At 47.9% G+C, this 12721-nt stretch overlaps 1 protein-coding gene across 1 annotated transcript in view; it reads left to right on the forward strand.

Moving 5' to 3' along the window:
* TG (thyroglobulin) overlaps positions 1–12721 on the forward strand; it is a 279014-nt gene that overhangs the window by 255171 nt on the left and 11122 nt on the right. The window contains exons 44-45 of the mRNA XM_054499133.2: positions 2350–2531; positions 5550–5657. Coding sequence (XP_054355108.2) covers positions 2350–2531; positions 5550–5657 — 290 coding nt within the window. The remainder of the gene's footprint in view (positions 1–2349; positions 2532–5549; positions 5658–12721) is intronic.

The following is a 12721-nucleotide window of genomic DNA, read 5'->3' on the forward strand; positions in this document are numbered from 1 at the left end:
ATGAATACACACAACACATTCACATTTGGAAGATGTCTGGCTCAGAGAGAGGAAAAAATATATTTTCCAAGATCCCCCCAAATTTGGCAGTTAGCACTTGAACCCTAAGTTTTGACTCCAAACTCAATGCTCTTTTCACTGCTCTGGGCCAGGCACTTCATGGGCAAAAACCACCCATCCTTCCGTGGGCTGAGGTCCCAGTGTCCACAGCTCTGATGTGGGGTCCTGCTTAAGTTATAGCTGGGGGAACGAGCCTGTCTCTTACCAGCAGTAAGACCTGGGGTTAAATCTCGCCTCATGCGTCCTGTCTGTGTGACCCTAAACAAGCTAGGTAGGTTCTCTCAGCCTCAGAATTATGGTTCGTAAAATGGGGTAACATCGTGCCCAATTCACCTTGTTATTTTGATGCTTCCTTGAAACGTATGTGTGAAATGTTTAGCACAAAATTTAGAAATAGTAAGAGGGGTGCCAGTGGGTTACTAATATCATTTTTGTAATGAAATATTCCAGGCAGAAAAGGACAGAGAATATAATGCAGTTTTTTTCCCTGAACTATTAGCAGGTTGTAGAGTCCACATAATAGATTGTAGGTGAGTATTTTTTGAACAGGCTAGACTAGACTAGGGTAGAATAGAATGGAAACTCTCAGATGCATTGTAGATGGTAAGAGTATGGAGTGTGAACATTATTCGTGAATGCTATTTCAGGTCTGTGTCTGTGTATGTCCATGTGTGTTCTGTTATGTATAAAATAACTTTCTTACATGATCATGGTCAAAATATTTAAAAATCGCTGATACGATGAATATTCACAGATTCACCGTTCAGATCTCTCAATTTCATATTTGCTCCAGACTTTTTTTTCTAATAATTAAAATGTTATTGATAGAATGAGAACGAAGCCCTCTTTCCATGCCCTCCTGGCTTCGGTCATCCTGAAGGATCACTTAGTCCACAGGGTGGTTCAGCCTGGCTTCTCGTTCAGCCGGGTGGAGAGTCAGCCATCCCACCAGAAGGGGCTGTGTTCACCCAGGAGTGGCTGTGTTCACCCAGGAGTGGCTGTGCCCACCCAGGAGGGGCTGTTCCCACCCAGGAGGGGATGTGTTCACCCAGGAGGGGCTGTGCTTACCCAGGAGGGATTGCTCATTGATGGAATTCTAATCACAGGTCCTGTGTGCTTGTAAATGTTTGGAGAAGCAATTTAAACACACCAGAGTGTGCTGATAAGCACGTTTCACCGTTTACATAAGGTCCTAGAAATATGTAAACACATAGCACAGGACTGTGCTGGGGCCCAGGAGGCTGGGCCTCACACCAGGGGCTGCATCCCAGACTTTCCCCTGCCCATTGTCTTCAGAAAGGAGGAAACTGGGTCCTGGGGGAAGGCAGTGAATGGCCCCAGACTCCCACAGTGCAGACAGCAGCAACACCAGAACAAGGAAGGAACAGAGAGAGGGTGGAATTTCAGAGAGAAATAGAGAGAGAAGGAGAGAGAAGGGGAGGGGAAGAGAAGGTGAGGGAAGGGAGAGTAAAGGGGAAGCATGAAGGAAGGAAAGAGAAAGACAGAGAAAAGAAAATAGAAAAAGTTGCTCCCATCTGGACACACATCCCCCAGAGAACTGCGTGCCTTCCTTGGGCATCCTATATAAAATAGCCCCAGCCCCAGCATTCCCTATGCTTCTTATATGGCCTTATATTTCTTTGTAGCACCTGTTCCCTGATATACCGTACATTTATTTGCTCATTTTCTACCTCTGCCCACTAGAACGTGAGCCCCAAGAGACAGGGAGCTTGATCAGCATGTTTGTGGCTGTTTCTCCAAGCCTGGGGCACTGCTGGCCCTGGTGAAGTGTAACTATGTGTATGAAAGTGTGCATGAAGCATTCATATGATGAGTGACTGAGTCCATGAATGAAACTGAATTTAGCTCTCTTAACATGACCAAAACACAGTTACTCATGAGTTGGCTGAGCAAGGAGCCCGGGAAAGCAAGTGAAACTTGGGGGTTTGACCTGTTCTCAGACTGCAACAATGGTTAACATTAATGGAGCACTTATTAAGTGCCAGGTACCATTTTAACTACTTGCCATAATCCTCTGTGGCAGGCATTCCCATTTGCAGATGGGGAAGGCAGGCACAGAGGGGGATAGCCATTTGCTTAAGGACACACAGCTAGAAGGAGGCAGACAGAGCTGGGATTCAAACTCAGACAGTCTGGCTTCCACTTGTGTTTAATGCCATGCCCCACTGCTTCCCAGAGAGAAAATTCTAGAGCAAGGGTTTGAGGGACACTGACTTGGACCTTTCAGAATCCAGCTGGGGAATTTCATATCTTTTTGTTTTTTTCTAGCAATTTGAGGAAAGTCAAGGCCGGACCAGTAGCAAAACAGCCTTTTACCAGGCGCTGCAGAATTCCCTGGGTGGCGAGGACTCAGATGCCCGCGTCGAGGCTGCTGCTACATGGTATTACTCTCTGGAGCACTCCACGGATGACTACGCCTCCTTCTCCCGGGCTCTGGAGAATGCCACCCGGTAAGCTAAGCTGCAGGAGGGTGCAGATTCCTACTGCTATGTTTTGGAGTGGACCCAGTTGATGTTCAGGTCATGAATGAGAAATAAAGGCACGTGGCTTTGTGCTTGAGGTTTCCCCTGCATCATTCATTCGGCCTACAGCATGGGGAGCTTCCCTGCTGAGAGGAAGCCCTGGAGGACATGTAGGGTGGACTCTGCTGCCAGGAAACCCCAAGCCAATGGGAGAAATGAGGGGTGACTCTGGCTCTTCCTGGGCCATGAGGGAGCTGTCGGAGGGCAGAGACGAAGCACTTGCCAGAGGTGCCTGGTGCACGCTCCACCTGAAGCAGCTGCTCAGCAAACGCTCAGGACAACCTTCCATGCTCCTGGCCTTGCATTCACTGAGCCCGGTGCCCCCAGTCTTGGCTGCCCATCAGGCGCACATGGGGGCATTTAAAGGGTAGGTGACACACAGGGCCCATAGTGGGGCAGCATTTTTCAAAGCTCCCTCAGCTGATTCCACCCCGCAGCCCGGGCTCATCTGGCACGTGGGAAGCAAAGGCCTGGAGGTGGGGAGGTTTTGTGGCTGATACCACTCCCCAGACAGGAACAGCCCAAGCTCTCACAGCCCTGCGCCCTCTCTCTGGGGCCCGTTGTTTCTTATATCCACTGCTTACATGCCTTGTCCCTGTTCATGCTCAAGCTTCTCTCACTTGGGGAAGGCTGCCAAACCCCCACCCCAAGATGGCTAAAGGCTGCAGCCCCCAGGCGCTGCTGTCCCCAGGGTCCCTCTCTTGCAGCACGCCCCCTGCCCCAGAGGTTGTCAGGACAGACCTGCCTCCCTCTCCTAGTGCTGCATGAGCTCACTGAGGCTGAGAACTTTTATAGAAATGCACAGCAGATGCACAAGAAATGATTTTTGAATAGAAATAAGAAAATAACCAGGGCTCCAGTCCTTTCCTCCTTCTGAGCTCCTTAGGATGAGACCACAGTGGGGACTCCAGCTCTCAGGTCACCTTTGAGTCCCTTCACAGGCGATGCATCTTGGTTTCCTGAGGGCTGTCCACTCCCAGTGGGAAGAATGGCTGGGATGCGAGTGCTTTTAGCATTCTCTGCCTCCTTTTCTCTCTCCTTCTGGGAGGCCCACACTGACCATTTGCTTGTTGTCCCTGGGGACAGAGCCAATGTCAAGGCTCAGCATCCTTTGCTGAACTGGAGCCTGTTGGGAAGGGATGGGCTGGAAGGTGTTAGAGACCCACTGCCCTGCTTGGTCTCTCCACTCAGGAGCCTGTGGTTTCCAACTGGAGGGTCACTGGCTCAGAATAAAACCGTACCACCCACTTGGATCTTGCGGACTAAAAGGCTTTAATTTTCCCTCTAGTGGAGATCTCCACTTTAGATTAAACAGCCAACAGCTATTTTGGGAGGCCTTGCCCTGGGCTGGACCATAAGAACTCTCAGATGTCCAGTCCCTGACCCTGAGAGGCTTATAATCAAGTCAGGACTGGGCTAGATCACATTGCAGAGAGAGCTCAGGGCTAGAGATCAGAAAACCTAGGTTCTTGCCTTAATTTTGCCTTATCTGACCTTAACGACAACCTGCGTGCTGGGGTGAGAGCTGAGACTGAGGGAAAGCAATGTCACCAAGGGAGGCCTCACTCAGAAGACGAACTCCAGCTCAACCTTAGCTCAGGCCTTCCTTCTCTCTGGCACAGACTCAGGCCCTGGCCCCGTCTCCTTGGCAGTTTCCTGGGCAGTGTCCCACCCCAGGCCTGCCAGTGCGTGATGCTTACCATAGGTTTGATCCTGTGTCTGTCCTGCTCACAATGCCTCAGGATGCACGAGAGGAAACTCAGTTGGCTTCATCTGCCCTCAAGATGCCCACAGTGCCCCACCCAACTTCAGAGCCTCACCTGGGAAGACTCGAGCACCCAGCAGACTCACCAAAGGCTTTTATCCCAATGACCAGGAAAGGAAGATGGGCACCCCTTTTGCTGAGGGACTCCCATGGGTGTTAGTAAACTTGGGCATTACAAAACCTCTTCCAGGTAGGGACCCTTGGCCCCACTTCTCAGCTGGGAAGACAGAGATTCAAGGAGATAAAAGAACTGCTGAGTATCTCACCTTTACTCTGCAATGCAGATGGGATTGAAAACCTGGTGGGCCCAGGGTCAGCCAGGGTCTGTCTGACTCTTGGCCAGGCTGGGGCCGCCTCTTTAAGCACATAGCCTGTGCGTCAGCACATGCAGGGCCCCACTCTTATAAGCTGCTGCTTCTGAAATTGATTCATGCTACCCTCAAAGGCAGAGCAAATATATAACTTAGGGAGATTTCTCGGCCTCCTCATCTGGACATTTTGGATCGGACCTTTCTTTCTTTCTTGTGGGGCTCCCTTTTCCACCGTAGGATGTTCAGCAGCATCCTGACCCCCACACACTAGATGCCAGTACAACCCTTTCCATTCCCAGTTGTGACAACCAGGAATGTCTCCAAGCATTGCCAAAGGGTTCTCTGGGGGAGGTAGAGATGGAGTGGCAAAATCTCCCCTGCTGAGAGCCACTGGGCTGAGCTAAGGGTACCACATGCCTGAGCTATCTTTGCGGGCTCTGACTTCTTTTAAAATGCACAATGATTTTATGTTCCATTCCACAGTATATTGTATTTAACTCCACTGTATATTGCATTTATGTTACTATAAAATGTTTCGCTTCCATGTCTTTAAGTGAAATTGATGTCCTTGGAAGATGTTTATTTCACGGGTTTTTTGATGCCTAAAATACATCAGCATGGATGCCAATTTTCGAGCCCACCATCTACCAGAGGGGACTGTATACCTACCATACTCTGGCTCTCCCATCAAAGTGGTAGTGGAGCCACTTGGAGAGCATTGCTGGGGAATGGGAGGAAGGTGTTCTTGTAGGCCTGGGCAGGGGTAGGTTGGAGGCCCAGGGGGCCCCTTGCTGGGAGAAGCCCTTTTCAAGCACCATTGCCCATAGAGCCATGTTTAACCAGACTCCCCCCATGTTCTCCTTTCACCAGGGACTACTTTATCATCTGCCCTATAATCGACATGGCCAGTGCCTGGGCAAAGAGGGCCCGAGGAAATGTCTTCATGTACCATGCTCCTGAAAGCTATGGCCATGGCAGGTAAGAAGCTGCAGGGAAGCAGAGAAAGGAAGGTAAAACCAAATGATAAGTCCCAGTTCAATCACATGGGACACACCACTTATCCCCTCTAAGGCTCAGTTTCCTCATCTGAGAAATAGAAATAATTGTAGTAGCCACTCCATCTCACTGTCTTGTAGGGGGGGAAAGTTAAAAAAAAATGATGTGAAAGGCTTTGCAAATGATGATGACACACTTTAGAACTGCAATGTTAGTTATTAATTGATTAATTTGACTTGAGAGAGGAGGCTTTTTCATTTACTCTCTATATTTATTCCTGCAGAGACTGAGCACTAGCTTAAGACGTTGACTTTCCAAAGTATAAAAAGGCTTTTTTTTCAACCAAAGGAAAATTGTATTCATGCTTGATTTATATAACATTCTTACGTCCAGAATAGGTTCCAGCTCCCTTAGAATAAAATATCAGGTGCAATGAAGAAATGAGAAAGAGAAATAAGGTGCAAGTGAAAGAAAACCAACCATAAAGAAAGGGCCAAGCGATGAGCATAGAATTTAGCCCTGAGTTTCCCAGAAGCCAAGGAAAATATTTTAAAAGGAAAAAGAAAAGAAAGATTTGGGTTTCGTAACTCCAATAGCTGAACAAAGGAAGCAGAGAGACTAAGTGACAGGGACGCACGTGATCTCAGCTTCAGAGTGAAAGAACAATGCAAAGAGGGTAGCTGGGGACTTGGATGACCGGTGCTTTGAAGGGAGGACTATGGGGCTATCTGTTCTACTGCCCCATGAGCTTACAGTTCTGAGCCATTCATCTATGTGGGAAAACCCCAGAACCCTTCCCACTGAGGCAGTGACTTCGTGCATTAAACCACATCAGATCACAGTGAGGTGCCTTTGGCAAGACAATCTACTCCTCTAGGGGGAAGAAAGTAGTGGTGTCCTTGTGCTCAGCCTCCAATAAGCATTCACAGGTAACAGATCATCAGGGAACACATGTCTCCAAAAGATGCAAGAGCATTATTGTTTTATTTTATATAAGAATGGGAGCAAGGCCTGCCATCTGGGATCAAGAACATTCATCACTCACATCCATGGTCTATTTTATGGGCAACAGGGAGCTGGGTGAAAGGACTGAAGCTTTAGAGGTGGGGGTCCAGCCACACCATATACCTGCTGTGCCATCATAGGTAGTTTTCTTTGTCTCTCTAATCTTCAATATCCTTACCTACAAAATAAGGCTAATAATTTTTCCTCTTAGGGTTGGCATTGACAGTACCTGGAACATAAGTTATCCAACCCATAACAGGGCTTTATGCTGTGTTACTTAGCAAGGCAAGGGAACTCTTATAAACATGCATCATTTATCTTTACAGTTAGTGATGCCCCTAAAGTAGGCTGAATAATGGCCACCTCAAGATAGACTCCTTCCTATGTCCTCCTTTCACCAGGGACTACTTTATTACCTGCCCTATAATTGATATGACCAGTGATTTGGCCACCTTCCTCCCATTCTCCAATAATGCTCTCCAAGTGACCTCACTGCCACTACGGGAAAGAAAGGGCATTCTCATTTCTCCTAAGCACTCATTAGTTACCTGCTTCCCCCAAACAGACTCTTCCTTTTTTTTTTTTTTTTTTTTGGCGGGGTCTCCCTCTGTTGCCCAGGCTGGAGTGCATTGGTGCAATCTCGGCTCACTGCAACCTCCACCTCCTGGATTCAAGCAATTCTCCCGCCTCAGCCTCCCCAGTAGCTGGGATTACAGGCATGTGCCATGACTCCCGGCTAATTTTTGTATTTTTAGTAGAGATGGGGTTTCACCATATTGGCCAGGCTGGTCTCGAATTCTTGACCTCAAGTGATCGACCTGCCTCAGCTTCTCAGAGTGCTGGGATTACAGGCTTGAGCCACTGCACCTGGCCCAGACTCTTGCATTTTTATAGCACTCCACAAAAAAAGTTCAGAGCCCAATTTTGCAGGGTCGAAATGGCCACCTGTGTTTTACAGAGGAAGTGTGTCTCACAGTCTATTCGAGCTGCCATAGTAAAATACCTTAGCTGAGTAGTGGCCTCCGAAAGATATCAGGACCCAATCCCTGGAACCTGGAACATTACCTTATAAGGAAACAGAACCTGGGCAGATGTGATTTAGTTAAGGATCTTGGCATGGGGAGATAATCCTGGATTACCCTGCGAGGGCCCTGAATGCAATCATAAGTATCCTTATAGGTGAGAGCCAGAGGGAGAAGTGCTGTCTACAGAAGAGAGAAGGCAATGTGACCACAGAGGCAGAGACTGGAGGGATGTGGCCACAGGGAAGGAATGCCGGTAGCAGCCAGAAACTGGGAGAGCACAGGGAGGGAGTGTGGCCCTGCCGTCACCTTGGTTTTGGCTCAAACTGGTTTTGGGCTTCTGGCCTTCAGAACTATGAGAGAAAAAAGTTTCCATGGTTTTAAACCAGTAAGTTTATGGTGATTTGCTACAGCAGCTGCAGGAAACTCATGCAGTCCCCAAGGTGTTCTCATTTCCCTGGAGCACCCATTATTCACCTGCTTTCTCCAAACAGACTCTTCTGTTTTTATAGCATGTCACAAAAAAATGTCCAGAATCCTTGTGAGCTCTGCAGGGTTGAAATGGTTACCTCTGTTTTACAGATATGCAGTGTGTCTCAGTCTATTCAGCCTGCCATAGTAAATATATCTTAGCCTGGATAATGTATAAACAACGTAAACTTATTGCTTACAGTTCTGGAGGCTGGAAGTCCAAGATCAAGGCATGGGAAGATTTGGTGTCTAGTGGGGGGCTCGCTGACTGCTTCACAGGTGGCACCTTCTTTCTGCATTCTCTCATGGCAAAGGGGACAAACATGTTCCCTAAGGCCTCTTTTATGAGAGCACTAACTCCATTCATAAGGCTCCACCCTTATGACCTAGTTACTCCCCAAAGGCATCCTATCTCTTAATACGAACACACTGGGGATTCCATTTCGGCCTGTGAATTCTGGAGGGACGTAAATATTCAGAGCATAGCAGTCTGAGGTTCAAGGAGTTCAACACGATTCCCTCGAGGACAAGCAGCTGGTTAGTTAGCAGCAACCCACCCGCGGCTTCTCTGAGCCTCAGAACTCTTTCCACTCCAACACGCGGTCTCTCTGCTTAGAACTATAATTTCAGCCTGACCTACAGATTCAAGCAACTGCCTCCAGGTTGTAAGAAGAAAAATAAGTTGTAGGCCAGGATTCTGGGAAGGAGGCATTGAGGGAGAGAAGGAATGATGACGAGAGCCATGTGGTTTGGGTGGAGATGAAGGTACCCACCTAATCCAGTGGTCTATGGCCACCCATGGTGAGGGAGGCCCAGCATGGGAAATGTTCCTAGAATCAGCCTTGGCAGTGTCCTCCTCGCCAGGGCTCTCAGGAATACACCCTCAATCCACTGACTCTTTTGTCTGGTTCTCTGCCTTCCTCACATGTAAGGCAGAGATTACAATGAAAGGTGTAACTCTCCCACAGCAAGTTCGTTAAAAGCCTTACAAATATGCACATACCGTTGGACCCCAGAATTTACAGTGGCAATAAAAAAGAAATGAGTCTTCTACATGAGGGTGAAAACAATCAAAGCAAAACAAAATGAAAGCATTCATATCATTGCTGTCAGAATCAATAGTGCTTGGGCCCTACCTGGATCACTTTCATAGGCTGCTGTAACAAAGTGCCACCAAAACTGGGCAGCTTAGAGCAATAGAAATGTATTATCTCAATTCTGGAAGCCACAAGGATGAATTCAAATTGTCAACAGGAGCATGCTCTCCCTGTAGGTGCTAGGGAAGGATGTGTTCCGGCCTTTCTCTTAGCCCCTGGTGGCCTAAGGCGATTCTTGGCTCACAGATGTCTGTGTTCTTCGTCCGGTATTTCTTTACATTGTCCTTCTTCGTGCATGTCAGCCTCTGGATCCAAGGTCCCCACCACCCATATTGGTTAGGGCCCACACTAATGACCTCAGTTTTACTTGATGACCTCTATAAAGATCCTATCTCTAAATAAGGTCCCATTCTAAGGTACTAGGGGTAAGGACCCCAACATATCTTTTTGAGGGAGACACAGTTCAACCCATAACACTGCCTTTCTGTAAAATAACTGAGCCTGCCAAGCAGGCTCTTGAATGGCAATGGCCCAAAGTGGTCTATTTTGAACCTTGGATTGGGGTGGTCCTCAAAGGAGCAATCCTAACAGAGTGGAATCACAGCCTCAGACTCCCACGGCCAGTGTGGGTTTCTCTGTTGCTGAGTAGTGTCCTCATGTCCCTAGAGACAGGGTTCCACTGCTCTGACCCGGGGAACCTCCCATGAAACCGAGCCATGTTCATGCAGAGACCCTCATAACTGCCTCCCGTGGCTCCACGGCTCTCTGCACCTCAGAGCCCAGTGACCCTCCTGGCACAGATGAGGACTTAGTAGGTGCTCAGGAAATCATACTAAAGGATAGATGGTCAGGAATTAGTCCTTTCTACTTTAGTTTTTAGGCTCTATGGGGCTCAGTTTTGCCACCCGTCAAGTGGGAGTAGGGAGGCCAGAGAGGTCTGAAGCACGGATTCTTCACTGGGTTCTAGGCAGCCTGGATCCTGAGCCTCTTTGAGGAGGGGGCAGGTCTGACCCTCCCAGCCCCTTTCTCCCTGTGTCACAGACTGAGCTTTGAGTAACATTTCAATGTTATTCAATTTAGAAAGTATGAAAAACTACTGGACACAGTCACCTAAAGGCATTGTTTAGTTCTCAGTTCTATCATTTTTGGAGGAAAGAGACACGCAGATCCACTGAAACATTTTATAGTAGCGGTATTGCTATTCTTATGGAGGCAAAATAATGCCCTGGTCAAAAGCAGAGATGCTGGCATCTACTAGTTTGGTGAAAAACATATCCTTGAGTCTTATCAGCTCAGTGACCTAAAGCAAGTCATGTAACCTCTTTGGTGACTGAATTTCTTCATCTGGCAAATGGGTATAATAATAGGACCCATCTCAAAGGTTGTGACAATCACTAATTTTGCATAAAACAGAGACAGGCAAATAGTGCTAAGAGTATTCTGTTCTTCTTGGCCATCAGAATACATTCTTGACAACCCCCTGTGTAGATGTCTCCTCTCTCCATCACCATCACATATGGTGCCATCTATGTAGTAGATAATTGAATCAATGAATGACTCACAGAAACTAACTCATTTGATTTTTGGCAAGTTTATCTTATTGTCCCAAAAAGACATCTCTCTTTCTCTCTCTCTCTCTCTCTGCCCTGGAGCTGTCACATCTCTCATTTTATTTCTGGCTCAAATCTACATACTTAAAATATACGTGTGTTACATTTTCAGCCATCTGTCTCGTACCTCCATTTCTGTTAGCATATATTAGCTTTCCTGGCAACAGCTAGTGAAAAAAAATACAATGAATTATTGCCTTCTTATAGACTATTGTAAACTGACCACAGAATAGTGTGGTTTTCTTACTCTGCACCTGGATTATAGATGAGATTTTCATTCCTGAAATTGAGGGCAAACTTCTATGGGGAAAGAATAGGCATAACAGATGGAGAGGAGACAGGGAAATCAAAATCTCTAGTGTGAGAAGAAGGTTCCCGTTTCAGATTCAGATTCAAAGAATCATAGAATATAGAAGATGAGATCGTCTAGCTCCTTCATTTTATATGTAAAGAAACAAAAGCCCAGGGATGTGAGCAGATGATTTCCCCGTCCCTGAGCCAGTGAGTGGCAGTCTGGACCCATGTGCTGTTCCCTGCCATCTCTCTAGCTTTCTTTCAATTGCTCCAACTTTATCCTAAACCCTATTGAGTGCCTACAATGGCCAAGTCCACTTACTATCTGTGTGGCCTTGGGCAAGTCACTTAACCTCTCAGCCTCCATGTAGCCTCACCTATATCTGGAGAGAATAACAGGTCCTGTTCCATAGGGCTGTGGGAGGGTTTGGGGGACACTGCCTGCATGGTTTTTAGCCCAGAGCCGGCATCTGGGTTGCATGAATGTGTCTGCGTGTGAGTGTGTGCATGTATGTGTATCTGTGTGTACAATACCTGGCAGCTTTGATTTCCAAGGCTACTGATGAGAGAAAAAAACTCACCAGCTTTCTCCTGTTCATCTCCGATCATTGAAGAAACTTTGAGCCAGTTTCTCCCATGCTCTGTCTCTGGAGCCCTCTGTTTTAGGAAGTGGGATTTCCAGCGAGCCCTATAATCCAGGGCTTCTCAACTTGGGCACTGTTGACATTTGAGGCCGGATAACCCTTTGTTGTGGGAGGCTGTGCTGTGCATTGAAGGATGTTAAGAAGCACCCCTGGCTTCTACCCACCTGATGCCAGCAGCCCCAGTCCCCCTAAGCTGTGCCAACCACAAATGCCTCCAGACATTGTCATGTGTTCCCTGGGGACACAATCCTTGCTGGTTGAGAACCACTGCTGGAATCTATTAGAACTGAAGTTATTACTAACAGTACCTGAAAGGAAATAGCAACCCCTCTCCCAGACAGTACCCCTGAATCAATGTAGGATGTCCCCTGCCAAGATGCTGTCCCTGGCCCCTTGGAACCCCCTCAAGCAGATGGAGTGTGCCAGAGAAACAGAGGGGTGGCTTCAGTGCTTCTTTGTGACAAAGCTGACCTAGAAGGCCAACAGGCCTCCAGGTCCACATGCAGAGGGGCTCTGGCCTGCTGTCTCTTCCAGGTCTGAGGCCCTGGGCATTCTCTCTAATGCTTCCTGTGTTCTCTCTAATGCCTCCTGTCACTTGCCCAGGTACTTTTCAAGGTGCCACCTGCTTATTCTGCTTATTCTGCTGGGACCCTTCCCTCCCTGCCCGTCTCTGGTATTTCCATCTCTTTGACTCACCGGTGATGTCCTCCTCTCTAAACAGCCCCTTTCAAAGGACACACTGGCCTTTAAAGGTCCAGGTATCATTCCCAGGAAGAGCCCCATCTGTGTCCTCTGCTGCTCATGAACAAAGGACTCAGACCCTGTGGCCAGGTTTGGGGACCGCACCCCCAGCCCTGGCCTGTGCTCTGGGCCCCAGCAAGTGTAGAAGAGAGCCCCGGTTTG

Source organism: Pongo pygmaeus, chromosome 7 (genome assembly GCF_028885625.2).
Source record: "Pongo pygmaeus isolate AG05252 chromosome 7, NHGRI_mPonPyg2-v2.0_pri, whole genome shotgun sequence".
Taxonomy (NCBI): domain Eukaryota; kingdom Metazoa; phylum Chordata; class Mammalia; order Primates; family Hominidae; genus Pongo; species Pongo pygmaeus.